General features: G+C 41.7%; 1 protein-coding gene across 2 annotated transcripts in view; it reads right to left on the bottom strand.

Moving 5' to 3' along the window:
• Positions 1 to 728: 728 nt before the first annotated feature.
• NTRK2 (neurotrophic receptor tyrosine kinase 2) overlaps positions 729 to 20875 on the bottom strand; it is a 212837-nt gene continuing 192690 nt past the window's right edge. For both annotated transcript variants that reach the window (XM_068422140.1, XM_068422141.1), the window contains 2 exons: positions 1782 to 1940; positions 729 to 914 (listed from right to left, as the gene is read on the bottom strand). In XM_068422140.1, coding sequence (XP_068278241.1) covers positions 729 to 914; positions 1782 to 1940 — 345 coding nt within the window. The remainder of the gene's footprint in view (positions 915 to 1781; positions 1941 to 20875) is intronic.

Raw genomic sequence — 20875 nt, 5'->3', positions numbered from 1 at the left:
TGCTGGCAAAGCACCTCCTTGAACAATCCCTTTAGTCTTCAGAAAGACTCTTCAGGGAAAGTGCTAAACCCCCTCTTGCCTTCCATCAAATCATTCCAGTGCTTTTTTGTGGGATTGGATGCCATCTGATCCCCTAGTTCCTCCAGATAGTGTATCACATAAGACTGTCTTCTTTCCATCTGGCTTTATCTGCGCAAGGAACATGCTTCATGTAGAGAATACCAGTCGTTTTTTTCCACCCATATGCTGAAGCAAAAAAGTTGAGGTGAATCCATAGAAACTCCCAGTAGCTGTACAGCAGAAATCACAAAGTTTGAGTCAAATATATTTTTCCCTTTTTTTTCATCCACATCAAAGGCATGAATACAACAAGGCATTGCTAGTTGTGGTGGGCAAACTGAAGAGTCTGCTGATATAACAGATCAGGTTTTTAAGGCCTTTGTCTATGCAGAGTTACAATAATGCAGAAGCCAAATTGATTGGAAAGACAGGAGGGAAGGAAAAAATGATAGAAACTGAAAGAGAGAGAGAGAGGAGATACATCTCAGTAATGTCTAAAAAGTCAATACTGTGTCTACAGATGGAGAAGTGCACATTGCTTGCCCTTTGAAAGCTTCTCTGCAACTTTGACATTAATACTGTCAAAGTTAAGAACACATTTTAGTGGAGTTCAGCGGCAGTTGAACACATTCATTCCCGCAGCCCATAAGAAGAAATGCTAGGAGCCTTTAGCCTAAAATATCCAAGTAGACTGGAGATGCCTTGGCCAAATTCTGGAGGAGGGAATGGATTTCTTTGATGTTGAGCCTCATGTGAGGCTCCCGTTGCCAACAGCCCAGCATCAAGTCATACACTTCCTTGGGGCATGTGCGAGGTCGCTGCAGGACTCGACCCTGAGTGATGCACTCAATCACCTACGAGAAATCACAAGGAAAGAATCAACACAGCTGTGCCAACTACGTGGGGGTCATCCATGGAAGAGTTAACTGTGAATTGCCACAGCAGCCTCATTGGTGGCAGTGACCCAGCTGACTCTGCAAGGGATGTGTTTCTAGGTAGACGCATGAGCAGTGATGTGATCTGGACAAATCACCGTAATGTAAGTTTTCAAGGAACAGTAACTTCACTGATGTTAATTTCACCCACGTTGCCCTTTCCACTCATGAGGGAATGACAGAGAGGAAGTAATCCCATACCTCCTGTCTCTACCCATCTATCAATCTCACCTCATCTCAGAAGGAGGCTAAGTTTTCACGCTGCTCACACAGAGCATCAGTGCCTCTCCTTCCCTCCCTCCCTCCTTAAACTTACGAGTATCACTGTGGCTGATCTCTGGAAAGGGGTTACTTGTGACTGCCTGGAAATCAAGAGATCTCCAGATTACTTCAATCTATTACAGAATGGTTTTGGACAACCACTCTGCAACAATGACATGTATGATATGGAATTGAAATCACCCAGAGCCTGTTCAGGAGACAGACAAACTCATTTTCATTGCCTCACAGTCTTTCTCAATACCCAGAGCAGACCCTGTCCTATACAAAGGAAAACACTAAATTCCAACCGGTATAGTTCTGCTTGGACAACTTCCACCCATCTGGGGAGAAAAGGGTGAAAAGGAAGGAACCCAACCACAAAGTTCATGATAATACCATAAATACCTGATATCAGGGGGTTTGCCTTTACTAAATAAATTTGCTGCTGTCCCTTCTCTAGAGAAGCTACACCATCAGTTAACATGCCAGCCGTCCCAATAGAGTGTGAGAATGTATTACACACACCTCATTGTTTGAGAGCTGATACCATGGCTGTTTGCCATAGGTAAAGATTTCCCATAATACAACCCCCAGGCTCCAGACATCGCTTTCTGTGGTGAACTTCCTGTACATGATACTCTCTGGAGGCATCCAACGAATGGGCAGCATGGTGTGACCCCCAACCTGAGAAAAAAAAAATGAAAGAGTCAGAAATAATTCCTCCAGACCCTCATAGAGAAGAGTATCAAAACGTTAAATAAAGAGAATCCATGGTTTATTTTTTTCCCATCTGATACCATTCACTTCGAGGAGCTTTTAAGTACTAGGGATTCATGGTCCAAACTCCTCTCCCCCCAACAACAATCACTGCAATGATAGGTTCCTCAACAGAATCTCCAAAGACATTGTTTCTGAAGTGCAAACTCATCTTTAACATTTCCTTGGCACACCCTACCCATGGAACAGGAAGCTCTATAAAATTATTAATTAATTTAGCCTACCAACCCACTTTAAATTAAGCCAGTTTTACTCTCCATTTTAATATTCAGGCAACTAAGCAAGATTCATAAAATTAAATCTGCACTGGTGATCCTGATGATTCTCCTAGAAACTCAGCAATAATAACTGAAATACATGCAGACGCAGTGGTCTGACTGCATGACACGGTAGGATCAGGATCTGTATGCTTTAATATCCTAATTTTGAGTTAATGAAAGCAATGTTATATTCTGTTGATAATTGCCCAAGTTAATGCATCAAATTATTTTGTTTTGCTTTAACTACCCAGTCCTACACAGCTTTAAAAAAATTTTCAGTCCTTTGGATATATCCCCTTCATAATAAACAACTTGTAAGACATGGACTCCTATCTCAAATCAACTCATGTTCAATGGGATCTTTCACTGAATGAATGCCTTTCTGAAAGTCTCTTAGAACATATATATTCTGATTACTTTTGCATCAAGACAGCTGCGAATATTTCCAAAGAAGTTAAAAAAAAAAGGAAAGTTTTTTTCAAGGGCAACTAACTTTTAATTAACTCTCATTTTCATGTCTGAAAATGTATTTAGTTATGAAACCAAATTTGCACTTTCAAGATTCTGTCAATTTAAAATATCATTTCTCCTTGTGGGACTTTGCATTTGTTGTTACAAATAATGCCCTCCTTGTTCTCATGTTGAAACAGCAAATGGAAGGAAAACCCAATAGAAGTTCAGTCAGGGTTCACATTATTTCTAAATCACACAGAACATCCATTTCCAGCTATTTGTCACTAATTCAGCATTAGCACAGCTTACCAAAAACACAGCTACAGCTGCGTGAGCTCAACCCTGGTCCACGCATCGACACAAGTCAATGCTTGCTAGTGACTCCATAAAAACAGCAAGTCATGCTAAAACTGTCATAGACTTGGTCTGTTATTAGGCCCTTCTTCTCCTCCCCCTACATGAGACGTCATGTGAGCCATGGAGGAGTATTTTTTTGTTGGAATGTCGAATGAAAGGCAGGGCTCCCAACTTCAGTTCCTGGCTACACTGAGGATTTGTTTATGACTCAATGCAGGTTGCTGTGCACAGGTTTCAGAGCCATTCAAAAGGGGACCCAATTCCTCAAAAGGGGACCCAATTCCTGTGGCTTTCTGCCTAACTTAAAAACATACATGTGAGCACTCCACTGACAGAGAATGGATACACATTTTTAAGTACGTTGCTCAATTTGGCCCATTTGTCTCTGTGTTACAGTTTACCTCTCTGGCAGGCAGACTGGCTGTAAGGCTCTGTGCATCAGTATTTTTAATCACCTTTGACCGAGAAGTCACTCGATGATTTGGAGAGTTTGAAGTAACACACGAAAATGCTGAGATGCAAACAAAGCTTCAGTTTCCCACCTTATCATAACCTAAACTGACATGGCAACCAAACAGCTCCAAACCACCACTTTTACCCCCATCTTGAGAGGTATTTCATTAGAAAGTCAGAAAAGTTAGTCCTTTAGAAACATGCAGCCACACACACCTGGACAAAGGGCAAGCACCATTAAAAGATGGTTAGTGATGAGAAGCTTTTGATCTCATCAAATATTAAAATGGCTCTTAGATCTGCTCATCATACAGCCTCTGCTACTGGTTCTTTTCAGCAATTTCTTTGGCTCATTCCTTAAAAATTAATAAAAGCTATAAACAATAAAATGTGTCTCTGTTTTTTCTTATTTGTCACATCTTACATCAAAAGATTTTGAAAAAGCAACTAAAAAAACCTCTCCAAATCTTCTTTTCCCATGGTTCCCTGCCACAGAACCACAGTGTATTTGTGGCAGGACTCTATGCTGAGTTTCCAATGTCATTCAGTAAAATGAATAACACACCTCTAGAGTCATGATGATAAATTGCAAACACATGATGGCTCTGTGATGAACTGGTCTGTAATATCACAGTTGTAGCTGTCTCTTTGCAGTCATAGCAAGACTGACTCATTAGTATTGACACCAAGAATTCGATTTACAGATAAGCACGAGCCACAGGACTCTTTGGTGTTCTTCCCACATCATCTTGCCCAGAGCTGTGTCCACTACTGTCCCTTGAAGGCAGAAGACTTCACTGGACAGAGTACTTGTCCAGGACTGAGAAGTCCTGAGGTCTCTCCACCTCTATCATTGCCAATATTAATCATTTTATGCAAAATTACTTCCAACACCTCAGCATCTTTGTGAAGATAATATTTAAGGCCTTGCAAAGTATCAACAGAAGTATTATAAAGGGTGCTCTTGCCAGATGGCATTGCAATGAAGACAGAATATCTGTGCAACACTGAGCATCACCTGTGGCAGGCTGAGCATCTACCCGTGGTCCAAGAGCACCTTCAGTTTCAACTCAGATTTCAGTTCAGCCACATCGTAAGCACAGGTCAGGGTCTGGCCAAAGGCACTTTTTCTAAATGCACATTTCCTTCTCTATTAATGATCAGCGGTTACTGAGTCAACACTCACTCAGCTCAGAAAGCATTAAGGGCTGTGTTAGGTATATGCTTAAAATGAAGCACATGATTCAGAGCTTTCTTGAACTGAAGCCTGGGACTTGACACTACTGTTCGTAGGATGCCTGAAACTAATTGCCAGCCAGTTGTGAGCTTCTTTCAATCTTTATTGGACTATTGAGTCCAAGCACCCACAGTTGTGCCATAATAGCAGTGAAGAGAGGGCGAGTGTCTTTTTGCTGTTGTTGCCAAACTCTCAGCAAAGCTAAGGGGTGTTTTCCAAGAAGCAGCAATGAAGGAAAACATGACTACACTGACCAAACTTTAAAGGTGCTGAGTGCTTCAAAGGGATGCCTTCTGTGTATGCTTTAATAAGAAATGCAAGTATTGCAAAGGTCTCAGGTATCATTAGCATCCTGCAGGATAAAGTCCCTGCTATGCACACTGTAATTGCAGTGCTGCTTGATACACATAATTTTAAAATGGTTGTGCGCTAAGCAGACTACAGTTGCAGGTAAAAAACACCTTTATATTCAGTCTAACTAAGGTTATGACAGGTTTAAAAGCATTATAGTTTTAACTTAATATGCCAATACTTTAAAATCCATCCCATAGCTGTAAAAATGCTGCAAAAATGACCACTTTGTGGACACATATTAGGCTATATTTTCTTGATGCTCACCTGAAAGCAGTTGCATTATGATGGTTCATTTTTTTTTAGAACTGCAATTCCACAGATCCTTTCTGGGACTTAAGTACTTGCTTCCAAATGTCAGTTTATGAAAGCAAGCACTCCCTAGTCCAGCCGTAGCCTTGTATTATGTTTACTAGGTGCTTTTACTAGTAATATCGGGCTAGAATCTAAACCAGAAAGCCTGGTGAATTAGCACCTGCAATGTGCAAACTATCCACAGGGAGGAGACTGCTATGTCAGATCAGTGAACTATGATATTCTCCAAAAGAAGCACTTCCAAGGGGAAAACACCACACTGTTCCATGTATGAAGCGTTGCACTTCCAACAATACAATGTCATTCCACTTGTCACCACTTTCAGCACTCACCTTTTAAATGAACTCAGCACTTTGAAAGGTGCCAGATAAACTGACCTTGAACATTGTTTTCATCTATTTGCAAATCTCAAGCTTCAAGGATTGCTGTAGAAGCACCATGTCTTAGCCTTGAAGCAGGGCATCTAATTCTAGAATTTGCTAAAGTTTGTTCACTTTCTGGCTTCATATGTTTCATATGCTGCTTCACAGGTGCTAGGAAGTGGTGAGGCTTGTCTAAGGCAGAAATTTTGGTTTTAAAAAGGAAACCAGGCCTGTAGTATGAAATTCTGTGAAGCTGATTTTGTTGCCCAAGGGTCTGCACACATCCATCCATCCATCCATCCATCCATCCAATGTAAAACCAGCCTTCTTGCACGTTAATATTACTGCTACAGAAAAGAGCCCTCAGCTGACTGTTATCAAGCTAAAGGCAGGCAATCACTGCAATTTCCCTATGCCATTTATAAGTGCATCTGTTGATACCCTGCCCCGGTCACTGTTTTAACTTCTACTGCCAACTGCCATGGGAACCCAAAGCCCTGTTGCCCGATGTTTGTGAGCAAATGGGTATGCTCTCTTACAAAGAACAAGCAAATGATGCCTTGAGCTTCCGCTGGGAACAGGAGTCTGTAGGTGGATGCAGGGGGAGCCAACCTGCAGAGATATGGAAGAAACAGGCTGTATGTGGGGCTGCACGCATAAGACGCAAGCCATGAGCTGGGAAAGGGACAAGAAATAATGTTGCCAAGATGACCACTCAATCAATTCACACCAGGTTTACGCCTTACTCCTTTGTACCATGAAGAGGGAGGAGGGCTGAATGGATTAGCCACACTTTTGCAACGCATGCTAGCTGCAACCTGGTCTTACCATAGCAGCACTGGGGGCTGTGGTGCTGAGGGTATGACAGAGGGCTTTGGGGCTCCAGGGCCATGCCACATGCTGCTGCAGGGGCTGACCAAAGGACAGGGCAGGGACTATCCGGAACAGGGAGTAATCTCTCTTCCTGCTAAATACTGGTGGCCATATTTGGAAAGGCTCCAGCAGTCCTGGAGAGGACGCCAAATCCAGCCCCCAGCTTTTGCAGGCACTGTATTACATAAGCCTTTCCCCATTTTTTTCAATTTCTGGCTTTAAGTAGTTGATTACTCTGAATTCATGCAGTAAAAAGCACAGCAACCAATTGCATAGCCTTGGAAAACAGACTTCCTCATTTACGTTCAGCGTTCCCAGGTTCCCACGATTCCCACAGAGTGACATTGCAGTAATGTGTGACAGCACTTTGTGTATTCTTTAAAGACTAGTGATGCTTTCTCTGCCAACAGGATAAAAGTAATCTTTTTACTTTGTGAGCCCAATGAACCTGAATGACTAACCCATGGGTTTCAGCCCTGATACTGCCCAATGCACCGTCTGTCTTGACTGCTGCATCTACCCAGAGCCCTGCTGATCTCAGACCTTTCGCAATTCAGGGTAGTAGTCTTGAAACCAGCAACACAGTTCAGCATATGCTTAAATTAACCATCATGTGAGAAGTATATACTCAGTCTCTTTAAGGCAACTGGATGTCAGTTTGTCAAACTGGAACCAACCAAACTGGAACCTTTTGATTCATTTGTTCACTCTCTCCTAAAAAAGCGTCCTGTGTCCTTGTGGGATTACAGCATTTCAGGGTAGTTCTTGCTATTTACGTTTGGGTCTTCTGACTTGCTTCCCCATCTCAAGATGATCTATCTGCGATGACATGTTCTCTGCAAAAATTATCATGTCTTATTGCTAAAACTGAAAACCTCTCCTCTCTTGGTGAACATCTTCTCTTTCCCCTTCATAAAATGCTGGCAAAAATTTCTTTAGCACAAGAAGAAATCAATAATTGTTATTTTCATTTCTTCCGTGCCCTGGCCTTGCAGACAAAGTCAATGTCTCCTCTTAAAATATCATCAGTTCTGCCATGTCCACTTGCAGAAAAGCAATATATTACTTTCACAGTCATAATAAGCCATACCACTCCAGCACATGAGGTTACTGAATCGTGAAATAAAGCAGATTACTAACCAATAGCTAAAGATGTGTCCTTTCATTTTCAGTTCTAACCTTGCTTTAGTTCTTTCTATTCAAAAGGGGCTTATGTATAAAGTTCTTGATTAGTTCTACCAGGGGTCTTGCCAGAAAACTGAAACAATGCCTAGAACAACATTTATTACACTGTAAATTCTCTCTAGTTGTGCAACATCAGTTCAACACTGTGTGTCAACTTCGTGTCGCTGGAGACAAAGTTCTTCTCGTTAGTCTCTATGAAACCGTGAGCGGTATGGAGAAGATGAAGGAAGATCAATAACTCAAGAGTTTCACACAATGCAAAAACCAGAAGACAACAAATGAAATACGTAAGTGGCAGGTTCATAACAAACAAAAAGAGACACCCCATCACATAATGTACAGTTCCTTGTGGAACTCATTGCCATGAGATACTGCCAACCCCAAGGCTTACCTGGGATCAAAAAGTGATTAAACACACTCATGGAGGACAATTTCTGACAAGGGCTGTCAAACACAAAGATACCATCTCTGGCCCAGGAAGTACCTGAGCTGCAGAGTGCTTGAGACTAACAGAGTACATAACAGAAATGTTAACATATGCTTAAACTGTTTTCATACTATTCTGCAGGCACTGGTTACTCACAGTGACAGGATCCTGGACTGGAGTGGCCTTTGGAGAAGCTATTCCTATGCTCCTGTTTAGATGGGCTACACATTGCAATATGCAGTTCTTACCAAACTTCTCAGCAATGCTCACGGAGGGCTAGAAACAATTCTGCCAAAAGGGTGGAATGAAGCAGAGATACCACTTGGAATTAAAATTTGTGGATGACCTAATGTATCTTACAAATCTGCATCTTCCAAAGACCTTTTCAAATGCTTAGTTGAGAGGATATAGAAACTGTATCTCTTTTTGTGTTTTACACAACTATTGGGTCAGCCAAATATAGAGGATAAATAATAAACTGTAGTAGTTACTGCATTACAGAGCACTTACTCTTCCAAGAAAGGAAGATGAAGTGCCCTGGAGGTAAGATCAGACAAGTGCTATGAAGAAGGTGACATGATTCAAACCTCTGATTAAAAGAAATGTCCCCTATCAGAGGGACAGAAGGAAAGTTAACTAAACAAAAATCTGCAGCACTGAAAAGTAATGGATTACAGCTCTTCAATGCCCTAGGATGAAGTGTGTATGAATGAAAAAAGACTATTCCTTCACAATATCATTTATTTTACTTTAAAATGAGAAAAAAATATAGTGTTAAACAATAAATTATAATCTAAGTCAAAAGAAAGGGAAGTATACTGTCGTAAATTGAAATGAAAGACAACTTGAACCCTGTATTTCAATGAATTCAGTGGACTTCTAGATCCGTTTCTGAAGATGGGAATTCAAGACCTTAGTGAAAAAACAGGGAGATGGGATTACTATAAGCCAGGGAAGACTTGGCACGTTGAACCAGATGGCCTCTCCTTTCTAAAACACCTTGTATTCTCCTGATTTGCCATATCAAGTTATGCCATAGCATACAGTTACTGATCACTCCAGTGGCATGACTTGCAATGCAGAATATTGAGCTCATGTGAAGTCATGTGTTTTGCTTTACAAAAAGTCATCACTATATCACTTCTACCCTACTAGTATTTCCACATCTGAGTGTCTGCTGGTTCTACCAGTGCATGAAGAGAGGTATCAGGTACCAGCTGACAAGCAGCTGGAACAACTCATGTTAATATCCTCACAGGCTCTGGGATGATCATCTAATGTGTCCAAATCAACAGCAAAACAATTTTGCAATGCAACATCAATGAACTACAGCTACCACCTTTCTGATTTTCAAAGCAGTTTACAAAATATCAAATTCCACTTTTAGATTCATCCCAAATAGTCTGGGCTACCAGGGCCAAGGAGGTTTTAATAATAAACTTTAATATGCATTGGAAAACTGGCCTCTACAAGTCTGTACTGTAGTTGAAATCCTAATTTGTTTGCTTTTTTTAAATAGGGGGTTTGAGCTCTAATGTGATGAGATCTAGCTGACCTACACAGTCAATATCAACAAGTAGCAGTTACTTGAGGGCAGACTCTGAAAGTCAAGTATCATACCACATAAGCCAGCTCGTGTTCACTAGGAAATCTCTACTCCTGATGTCAAGTCTGAAAGCTATTTCTCAAGTATTAAAGATCACAACCTTTTCCCATATTTATCTTACTGAAAACCACATTTTTTTCAAATTTACTGTAGGTTAATGTAGCATGTCTGTCTCTATCGGTCATGCCAAATTACATCACAGGAGAAGAGGGGAGCAACAGAGCTTGATTTGCAGCTTTACTTCTCCCTTGTGAGTCATAAAAGTGTTTCTATAATGTATTTATTTATCACATGGCTTACAAATACAAAGATTAACAAACTGCCCCACATATGTGAGGCAACAAAATGAGTAGAGTCTTCAGTTTCACAAATCCTAAGAATATGGGCAAACCTACTGAATTCCCACATCTTTCCCACAAGTGAAAGAGGTTGTTGTGAACCATCAGCACAAAAGGGAAATAAGTAAGTCAACCATTTTATGCCAGATATTATGGCTTGTTCACAGACTACCTGTATGATGCTGGGCAGGTCATGTTAGATCAAATCTGTCAACTACTGACTGCCTGAAGAGAGTCCAGACATGTGCTCTCTCCAGCCACAAGCATCAAGGCAGAAGCAAGGTTTCATGAATTCAAAGGAAGACCAATAATCTTACTATTTCAGAGAATTAGCAATTGCTGTTTCTGTGAAGACTTATCTCTACTTGCCTAAAGAGCGAGAGAGAAGTATGATTACAACCACAATCCTGATCTGTCTTCAGTGCCAGCACTGGGAATATCCACACTGAGAGTGTCAACAGGATAAACTAAGTCTATGCATATAGACAGCCACATTGGCAGGGACCCGAGAGAGGCTAAAATATACTGGTCCTCAGCCAGATGCTAATAAACAAGGCAATGGCAAGGTCCTTGTGCTCATTTTCCTTCTCTTCTGCAGTCTTGATGATGTTTTCTGCTTCTCACTTTCTCTGAGCCATAATTTGCTTACATAAACTGGAAAACACAAGAGAAAAGTTTCACTAAAATAGAACAGAAAAAATACTCGGTTGTATTCCTTCCCCGAATTCTAGCTTTTGTCTCCTCGCTTGTACCATGACATCATTCTACAAGTTGAAGCAGCCATTTGCTCTGAAATGAGACATCCATTAAACAACATGCAATATGATCATTAAAAATACCAGTAACCGCTATTACAAAAAAAAAAAAATCACTCATTCCTATGGAGCTTGCAAAATTCTAACTTGTTCTTATCAAATTCATATGTTGAATTATTCCTCAAGCCATGCTTAAAATATTGTTCTTGGACACAAGAGCCGAAGTGTAGCCCAAGCAGTGATGAAATAATTTTATAGCTCTTGGCTGAATTTCTACACTGGTGTAAAGGGAGAATTTATACCAGCAGAGGGCTTGGAAACACAGATTTGGTTTTGTATTTGCTTTTTTTTTTTTTTCCTTAATTCTTTTCAGTGCCTGTCTCTACCCTCAGCACTTTAGTTTTCCATTTGGGAAACATTATACTGCATTGTGTATACAATGGCTCTTGGAATTCACATGACTGTGTTTGTTTAACACCAGCACTGAGCTGTAAATTCTGCCTGTGATACTGAAGCATCTTTCCTTCTGCCTCTAAAACAAGGACAGATAATCCCCTGATGTGCAAGCATTCACAGAAGGTGTCACTCTAGTAAGAAATGCCCCCTAAAATTTCCTTGTGTCGATCCATTCCCTGATGGCATGTCATCAGGGTGGAGGTTTGGCTTTCTGACATAAAGCCTGTTGAACTTGCTTATTATTAGGAGATCCTGGGAAACAGAGGAAGATCACAGCGATCTTTGAAAGGATTTATGACTCTGCACCAGCATTGCTGCATTTCAGGGAAGGGCTCTCTGAAGATGTAACACATATGGATTTCCACACCACACCATGGATTGTGCAATATACTCCTCACATCCTTCACCAAATGCTAGTGGTGTGTGGACAAAGGAGAAGAGGTGGGCGGGAAAAAAAGCCACAGCTACACCTACTCTCCCTGCTTTTCCCTCACACATTTTGCAGTGCCCCAAGGAAGCATTCTGGAAAACCTTCTACCTTCCCCTAGGATGGAGCTACTCCTTACTGTAACCATGCAGCCCTGATGTGGTTCCTTCCTCAGGCATGCTCACCTTCCTCTCCGGATGAATAAGAATCCTATCAAACATTGAGTCCTCTGCTTGCTGCACTGCTGTAACGCATAAATGTAACTTTAGTTTCACTGCTCAAATAAAAGTAGGATCTGCAGTAAAACTGAGAGCTGACAGGTTAGACGCCGCATTTTTTTAAAAACAGACTGCAATTTTACACCAAAGTAGTTAGGTCAGTCATTTAATTTTTTGAGATCTCTAGTGTTAAAAGTGCAGGTTAACTGTACGATCTTCAATATAAATCTTACATGCAGCACTTCCAGACTCCAGAGTTGCCTAGATTCAAGGAGGTCCTGGAGACATTAAAAATAAGCCAAGTAGGAAATGAATGTCTCATATTGTTAAGACAACATATTTCAATTTGTTTGGGGTTTTCTGAGATTCTCTACAGCCCCAGTGTTTTGAACACTCCAGGAATACTCCAGGCTAGGACTCCCAAATCAATCTCTGTGAAAATCTGGTACTAAACCAAGCCATATTTAAATTAGGCTGGCACTAGTTTTTTGGCCTATGCTTGTATAATGCTTAGGTCAATGAAGTCCTCATCTACACAAGGCTCCTACACACCCCTGTAGTACATGTCATACATAATAACAACACTTTTTCTAGCCACTTGTAATAAATTAGAAATGGGCTCACCATAGCAGCTGCACTGTAACTTGGTTATATGATAGTGGGTTACTATAGCCCTAATACTGTTTGTGAGTCTTTGTATTTCAGAATATTTTTCATCTACTTCAGATGAAAACTTTTGAAATATTGTTCCATAAAGCCTGCATATCCTTTTAAAGTCATGCTAGTTTATAATACTCTTTGGACATGTTTAGGATGATACAGACCGAGTATTAACAAATGCACTCAATGATGTTCTTATTAAAATGTTATGTGCTTCAGGCCTTAGTGTATCATTTTCTTTGTTTTCTTGCCAAGCAGATCTATTGTTCTTTCTGTGTATTAGGCTATCACCTTCACCTAGCCCCGCATCCTGGCCTCTATGGTTATTTCCATTGAAAATGTCCCTGGATCTTGTATCCATCAGGATATTTTCATTTCATGGTTCACTGTGGCTTACAGGAAGTGGGTGGTTCTGGGGTTCCCATTAGCCTTGACCTCATATTTAGGCTGCAGCCCCAGGTTATTTTCCTTTCCTCTCTGCCAAATAGGAGTTCCCCTTCAAGACACTTCAGTCATTGAGCTACCTAAAAGGCTTTTGTTAACCAAAAGCAGATGCACCACTACGGTGCCTCCTGAAAGGATCTTCCTCCTACCATAATGATTTTGAATTTGGAAACCCAATGTATTGTGCAAGACCCATTCTGTATGAACACTCCAGCCTTCCAGGACATCCAAAATGAGCGTTATACAAGTCTCACATTCATTTTGTCAGTTGGCTTACCACTGACCAGCTAACATTGACAAAGGAGGGTGCCTTGCTAGCATGGCAATTCCATGTGAATACTGACATTTTAAATGAATGTCCTCCAGGTTGTTGAACTGTGTATTTGATCTATTTTAATTTGCTTTTCAAGTCTTTTGAACACTTTGCATAGTTATCCCTGTATGAGTGATTGGATGCTCTGTTGCTGAGAACCATGAACTAGGTAGTGAAGGAACAAGATTCATGCAAAATCATGAAGACTCCATCACAAAATGTGTGCCACTTGGCACGCTACTTACATCTAGTTATACAGGATAATATCTATAGCATGATAGTAAATGCACTGCAGTGTATTTGGTAAAGGTACTTAAGTCTTACTGGGATCTCACTGTTATGGTCAGTATGACACCTTTGTTGGAAAGAGAAGGGTGGCTCCAGTTTTCTGTGAGAATTGTTGAGACAGGGAAATAGTCAAATGGGAGTTAGCCGTTTGAAACCCACGAATGTACTTTCATGTTCTATATGTACTTTCTCTGCCTGTGAGACAACAATACATATCATATGTGAGCCAATACCGACCATGCTTCTATCAAACAGGAATTAAGTCTGACAATTCCTGAACGAAATTCAATCTGACTTCTTACTCTTCAAGATCAGACAGCTTCCCAGCATCCATTTCCTCCTGTGACAGGCCTGACACAATAACGTCAGAAGGAAACTATTGTCTCTAAGACTGTCTTGGCTCTAGAGAAAGCAGGGGAGAATTTTCCCTGTTAAATGAATCTAATATGGGTTACTCCACCTGACGGACACTTAGTCAAATAAGGGCCTCTTTACGCTCAGCAGGAACGCTTCAATGAAGAAGCATCTACTAAACAAAGCAACAACTCAACAGCCTAGCCCTGGGGAATGGGGAAAGGAATCAAGATTAATACCAACAGAAGAGAAAAGAGGGTGTGGGGATGGGAGGAGCACAGAGTGTGACCAGGAGCTGGGAAAAAAGCAAAATGGTCACAGTCACAGACCAGGGCATGCAGGAATGGATGACCAGTCAGCCTTCCATCTATTGCAAAGCATCTCCAATAAGAAAGCACACAAGCAGACCTCAGTGAGCACTGTGTCCCACATAACCCTCTTACTTACTGCACTCAGACCCCTTATGGATGGGCTGAAGCCTGGGAAGACTCTTTCAGCCCTAATCTTGCATGTGCCTTTCAGTTATTTCAGTAAATACCCAGTAACATTAACAGCCTCCTGCATAAGCTGACCTATAGTCAAAACATGGCTAAGTTACTAGAAGCCTCAACCCTTTTCTGCTTCAGAGAAAGGAATGCAATATTCAGAATGAACACTGCTGAAAATAACAAAATATGCAGAATAAGAATAATAAATATCATTTCACCTCTCCAGCATGTAGGACACAAAGACTGCAGTGTTCCTGCTCATTTGTTTTTCTTCCACAAGAGAGGGGTAGACAACAAAAGAGAGTAAGGCAGAACTGGTACCTTCTCTAAGAGAGCATGGAGACATCTTTCCACTTCCCTGCAGGACCCCATGCGCCCTTAACTAGCAGGAGACAAGACAACTTCCACTGGCTCCTGGGGGATTTCACAGGTTGTGAGCGGCTGTCAGAAAGCCCTGATGAAATTGCTCTTTCCAGTTGTCACCACCAGAAACAGGGCTTTCCCCTGAGTCAGAGAGCACAGTCTCTCAGGGCAAGCCTCTGGGCTCTCCCAAGGTGAAACTCAGGCAGAGGTTTGGGCAAAGAACCACAACACACAGACTGACTCCACATTTCTAGGAGTCTTGGGATTATGTCCGCCACAAGAGGAAGTTGTTTCCTACAAAACAATCAATGCATCTGCATTCTGTCTTGCAGCAGAAGTACAGCTTTCGGTTATTCTGCATTTGCACCAGGAATTTCTTCTGCACTGTCTAACACTAGGCCAACAATTCTTTACCGTTACTATCCATGTCCTTGTTCTCTGAGAGCCCTAAGTTGAAATACACAACTGGCAAGTTCAGCACCTGTAAATATCTTTATTATTTCTGTCCAAGGTTTACATTCTGTGATCATGCTTCAGCATTAAGGGTGAAATTAATCTCCTTGGGGTCATGCCAAGGCCATGGCGTGCAAGTCGCTCATGATGCTCTCAGCTGGAGTGCAAGGGAAGAACTATTATACACTTTCTGCTGATTACTAGCACTGGCATGGATGCCAATCACTACAATGTATTTGCCATAAACTCATCTCCAGAATAATTAATTTTAACACGATATAATAATGGAAAAATCTTCTTAGTATTCGTATTGTCAAGATTGTTAATATTTAAAGATATGTAAAATTTATTATTTGACATTAATTCTATAAAATACTATCACTGTTAATGTTTATTATGAGAATAATACATATGATGTATGCAAAAAAAAAATGCATTAACTTAAATGAAAGACAGAGCTGCATCTGTAAGCATGAGCTGGGATCGAGATTCTGCAATTCAACCTTTTTCTACTCTTCCAAAGAAATGGACAACATATTTATATTGCGCAATGGTATCCAGAAGCAGTCCATGCGGAACTGAGCCCTAGACCTTTTTTTTCTGTATTGCCAATACAAAGAAGAAAGAAGAATTATCTCTGTAAAGGAAGAGATGATTATAGTTAGTTTAAGGACTGACTGATAGAAGAATCACAATAACTTTTGACTATCATGTTAATACCTTGTGATTCAGAAGTATGAGAAGCAGCAGAGTGTGAAGATGGGATAAACAGAGTAAGACTCAACAGCGCAGCAGAGAAGTTCACCTTTTACTTCTTCTGGACTGAGAACGTCTCCCCTTAAACTTCTCTTTCCCAAGAAATACAAACTGATTCAAACAAACTTCTCCCTAGGATACTTACAGTTGCCTTATTAGTCTATCAACAAAACCACAGGGGTCAAAAAAAGGTGGTCTGCTCTTTGTGAGAATTATTGATGTTTTGAAATGCCTTTGATTCTGTATCAGGCAAAAGTACTGAACATGTTCACAAAATGAAATATTTGGAACAGTTCTGAGCAAGAAATTTTGAAATGAAAAATGTTGGTGTTTTCCAGCAAAACAACAAGCCAAGTGCTCCCAAAAGATTTCAGTTTGAATGGAAACTTAAAACAAAATGTACTCAGATAATTAAAAATAAAATGTGACTGATACTCAATTTAGGTCACACATTCTACAGCATGGTTTTTGATATTGTGCATCCTCTAAATTGGTTCTGAAGTGAAGTGAAGACATACAGAGGTCTGTTAAGAAAAATCTCAGCAGTGCCTGCTGTTGGAGGGCTGAGAGGGGGAAGGGAACATTATGCTCTTGGAGGGCAGCTTCCTGCAGACTGTGGCACCTACTTGAGTATGAGGGAGCCCAACATCCAGGGGATTCCCTGTGTGTTTCAGGCCCTGGGCAGTTTGGCATGGTGAGAGGTTGGCAGGGGCACAAGGAGCAGCTCAATGCAATACCACTAGTCTCTAAATTATTTCCATTATCCATTCCAGGAGGAATTCCTGGAGGAATTCTTCCCCTGCTCAAAACTGCTCCATGTACAGCTCAGGTACTCAAGATCTGCACTGAGGGAAGGCACGTTTTACAGAGATTCACAGGAAAAAAACAAACAAAGCTTCACATAAGATCAATAAACCATACCTCAAAATAACTTGATCCCAGGTAAAGCGCTAAAACATACTATAGGGAACAAACATATATTGGGAAGGGAATGGATTGTCTTATAGCCCAAACCAAAACAAGCAACAACAAAATGATTCATTAATAGGCAAATCCTTCTGAAATTTCTCTAAGCAGATTCTTTCCACGGAAAGTGAAATGATGGGAGAAAGTGATCAGCAGTTGTTAAAAAGAAAATCAAAATCTGAAATAGCACCAGTCAATGTCCTGTTAAGATACTTAGAATACCTTACTTTTAGAGATTAAATATTTTATCACGGCTATATCACAACAGAATTAATCCCTCTAACAATCTCTGACTGTCACATTGCATTGTTTATTCAGAAACACTTCAAAACATTTATAGCTCCTGTACAGCTGAATAAAACACATGCAGCTCTGACTGAAATATTGTCAACCCAGGACAAAATACTGCAACCATTTCAGAGAACAGAGAAATCTAAAAAAAAAAAAAAAACCAAACCAGACTACACAAAGAAATGAACAAAAAGACCACATCCAACAGAAACTGGATGCTCTACAGGAGGGGGCAGCACGTCACTTGGCATCACAACTGGAATCTTAGTAGAGCCAGGTCGCCTGTTCCCATGAAAATGCACCCTGGTCTCCTAAAGGTCACGTCCTGCCATGTGCTACAAGCTAACTGGCAGCAGAGAAAATATCATATCTTAGCATCTGAGTCAAGTTCCCCTTTTCCTTCCCCTCTCTGAAGTTCTCCAGCTGAATGGTACCATGACATCTGACTGGTTATCAAATGCACAAATTTCAGAATGTGTAATTTTTGTCCCTGTTCCTGCTCAACAGGAAATTAGGGGCTTCCCTATTTTGGGCCACTTAGCTCGCGGGGTGTGAATGATGCCAGAGAACTCATCCGTAAGAGAGCAGGTTATGTGTCTGGTGTGGTACCCTCCTTGCTGCCCCAGCCAGGGGTAGCTGCCCTTCAGCTCCTGCCTGCTGCAGCCAAATGCCTGCAACTCCATCTTCACCCGGTCCGCTGTGCAGCCGGGGCACCCCTACCGCTGACCGCCTTTGCGAGCACTGCCTGCCACGGCAGCCCTGGCCCTGCATGCTAATTGGCACATTTAATGACTTTCTCTTGCTCTCCCTCCTGTTTCCTCCTGAGCTGCAGTCTGGGAGCAGAGGAGCCCAGCTGCCATGGAAACCGAGCCTCCAAATGCCCTGAACCTGCCGTACCAACCTTTGGAGAAGATTCCAGTGGTGAAGCTCAAAAAAGGGGATGTTGGAGGGAGCGTAAAGGCAGAGGAGTGGGAAGGGGTAATGCTGACCGTGCCAGGAGCAGGTCTGGGCTGTTCTGCCAAGGCACTGCACAAGCTGAATATATACTGGGCATAAGAAAGCAGACATTCAGGGAAAAAACAGATTAACCCTCTATTACCTACCTGTTTCTTCGAAATGTTTCAAATGCTTCTCAACCCCCTCCCTCCCATCCACTTACAGTCTGTATCAGATACCCTAATGCATGCACAGGCCATGTCATCAAAGGGGTTTTGACAATCCCAAATATGACTCACACATCTGAAGGACTGTTTGTAGCCAGAAAAAGTGCTGATTACAGTAAGCAAAAGGTTCAAGGGGGCCTCAGGACCTCCACAGCACAAGCTGGCAGAGTACAAACCCCTGCCTCAGCAATAAGGCTGTGATCCCATGCCCAGCCTTTCAGTCCTGCCTGCCTTTCCCAGGCTATCTGTGGGACTGCAGTCGCATAGAAACGCAGCCTTTCTGGCACCATCTGTCTGTGCTGCCTTTTCTGAGCAGCCACCTAATTCAACTCCAGCTCTGGTTGCTCCAGGTTCTGGATCCCACTTCAGGTCGTGTGACAATGGGAGTGCACTTTTGTCCTCAGTTCTGCCTCCTGAGGATTTCTGGGCATATAATGGGGGTAAGATGAGTGTACACAAACCTGAGTTAGCACCCAAATTTCAGCCTTCGAAGGATGCTATCACTTGCACTCAGTCTCCTTGTAAGCTTTCAGGCCAGCAATGGAGAATCTCCTTGGGTGTCTTTTTTCTAAGCAAAGTTCCACATGATATGATTTATTCATGCAAGGGAGCCCTGAGAAGGTCAATAAAACTGGCGTGCTCCCAAAAATACACAAAACAAACAAACAAAATAAGGAAGAAAAAAACCCCATTGTTCTTTTAGTGGAACATTCTGAAAATTTCAGACTGGGTCAGCACTTTTCTGAAGACTAGATGGAGCTGATTATATCCCAGGAAGACCCTCTCATGCAAGGGACATAAGAAATGTTTCATCTCTCATTCTCGTTCCCAACCACCTGAACAATCAGCTTAATGCTGGGAATTTATTTCACATCCAACTCAGAATGTGCCATGCCATGCCGTGAAGCGGTGCAGGGTTTTAGAGCTGAGGTACCCAAGAGACCCAACAAAGGCACTGCTTGGTATCTCTGTGAGGAAGGGGCATCTACGGCAGTGCACGCTGGCAGCACAGTGAGACAGGTCTTAGGCATGACAACGAAGGACAGCCCAACCTGCGTCCCACAGGAATACTTCCTCTTTAGCTAAGACCAGCAAAAGAAGACTTCTGCTTGGATTTTTTTCTTTTAGGGACTTTACGTTATCTTGCACCTGATCTGGCCGTTAAGGAGACAGAACTCCCACTGACTTGAAAAGTTACCGTTATAAATTTCAATACACTAGGTCTGTCACACGTGAGCTGCTACTACAGCACAAATTGGTGCATAAAAGATGAAGAAGTGCAGGAGTGTTTGCAAGTCACTTACAAGAATGCCTAACCTAAGAGAGAAAACTGTTTTACACAGTTTGCAGCATTTGTGTAGGCCTCCCCTCTCATGCAACTGAGAGTGATTTTATTAACTAAGAAATAATGTTTGAAACAGAAAATATTAGATGATTACAGGAAGGGAAAAAGATTTTTTTCAAGGAAATAGAGAAGTTGGTTGTTAATGTTACCAGGACCAAATGGCATTCACCTGAGTCTGAAGGTATGCAAATGGAAAACTGCAGGTGTATGACTATCATTAAAAAGAGCAACTGTGCCAGACAGCTGATGCTCGGATAAAAACTGTCTATATCTTTCTCAGCAGAGTGGGAAACAGAAGCTTCTGTAGAAAAGGATCCCACTCTACCAACCTAGCAGTGGCCTACAAGGGAGTCAGGATGAATGAGAACAAAGATGATCCAACAGACAAAGCATATGTGGATTTTCAAAACACCTTTGATAAGGCCCTACATCAAAGGTTATTTAACTAACTAAGCTGCTGCAAGGTTTAGCAAAGGCCTTTTTATGGTCTGAAGGCTGGTGAAAGGACAAGAAGCAGCAAGCAGGACTTCAAGGTCACTTCTCAGGGTAGAGAGAAGGCAGTAGTGGAATCCCCAGAGGTCAGTGTCAGGACCAGCTACATTCAACATCATCATTAATGGCCCAGAGAGGGAATGGCATTGTCAATTAGTCCCAGTGTGGGGGTGATACTAAGTTCTTGGAGAGGTTTTTGTGAGAAGGATCTCACAAAACAGAGAGACTGGGGAGCAGATGAGCTTCAATGCAGTTAACTACATGCATGATAAATAGGTGTAATAACCTAGTAACCTATGTTTATACCCAGCACTGGCAGCTGCAATGTGCGAAGGAGATTTTGGAGCCATCTCTGACACCAAAAGCTCAGTGAGCAGCAGCTGCCAGAAAAAC

Source organism: Nyctibius grandis, chromosome Z (genome assembly GCF_013368605.1).
Source record: "Nyctibius grandis isolate bNycGra1 chromosome Z, bNycGra1.pri, whole genome shotgun sequence".
Classification (NCBI taxonomy): domain Eukaryota; kingdom Metazoa; phylum Chordata; class Aves; order Nyctibiiformes; family Nyctibiidae; genus Nyctibius; species Nyctibius grandis.
This window is presented reverse-complemented; position numbering and strand designations above follow the sequence as displayed.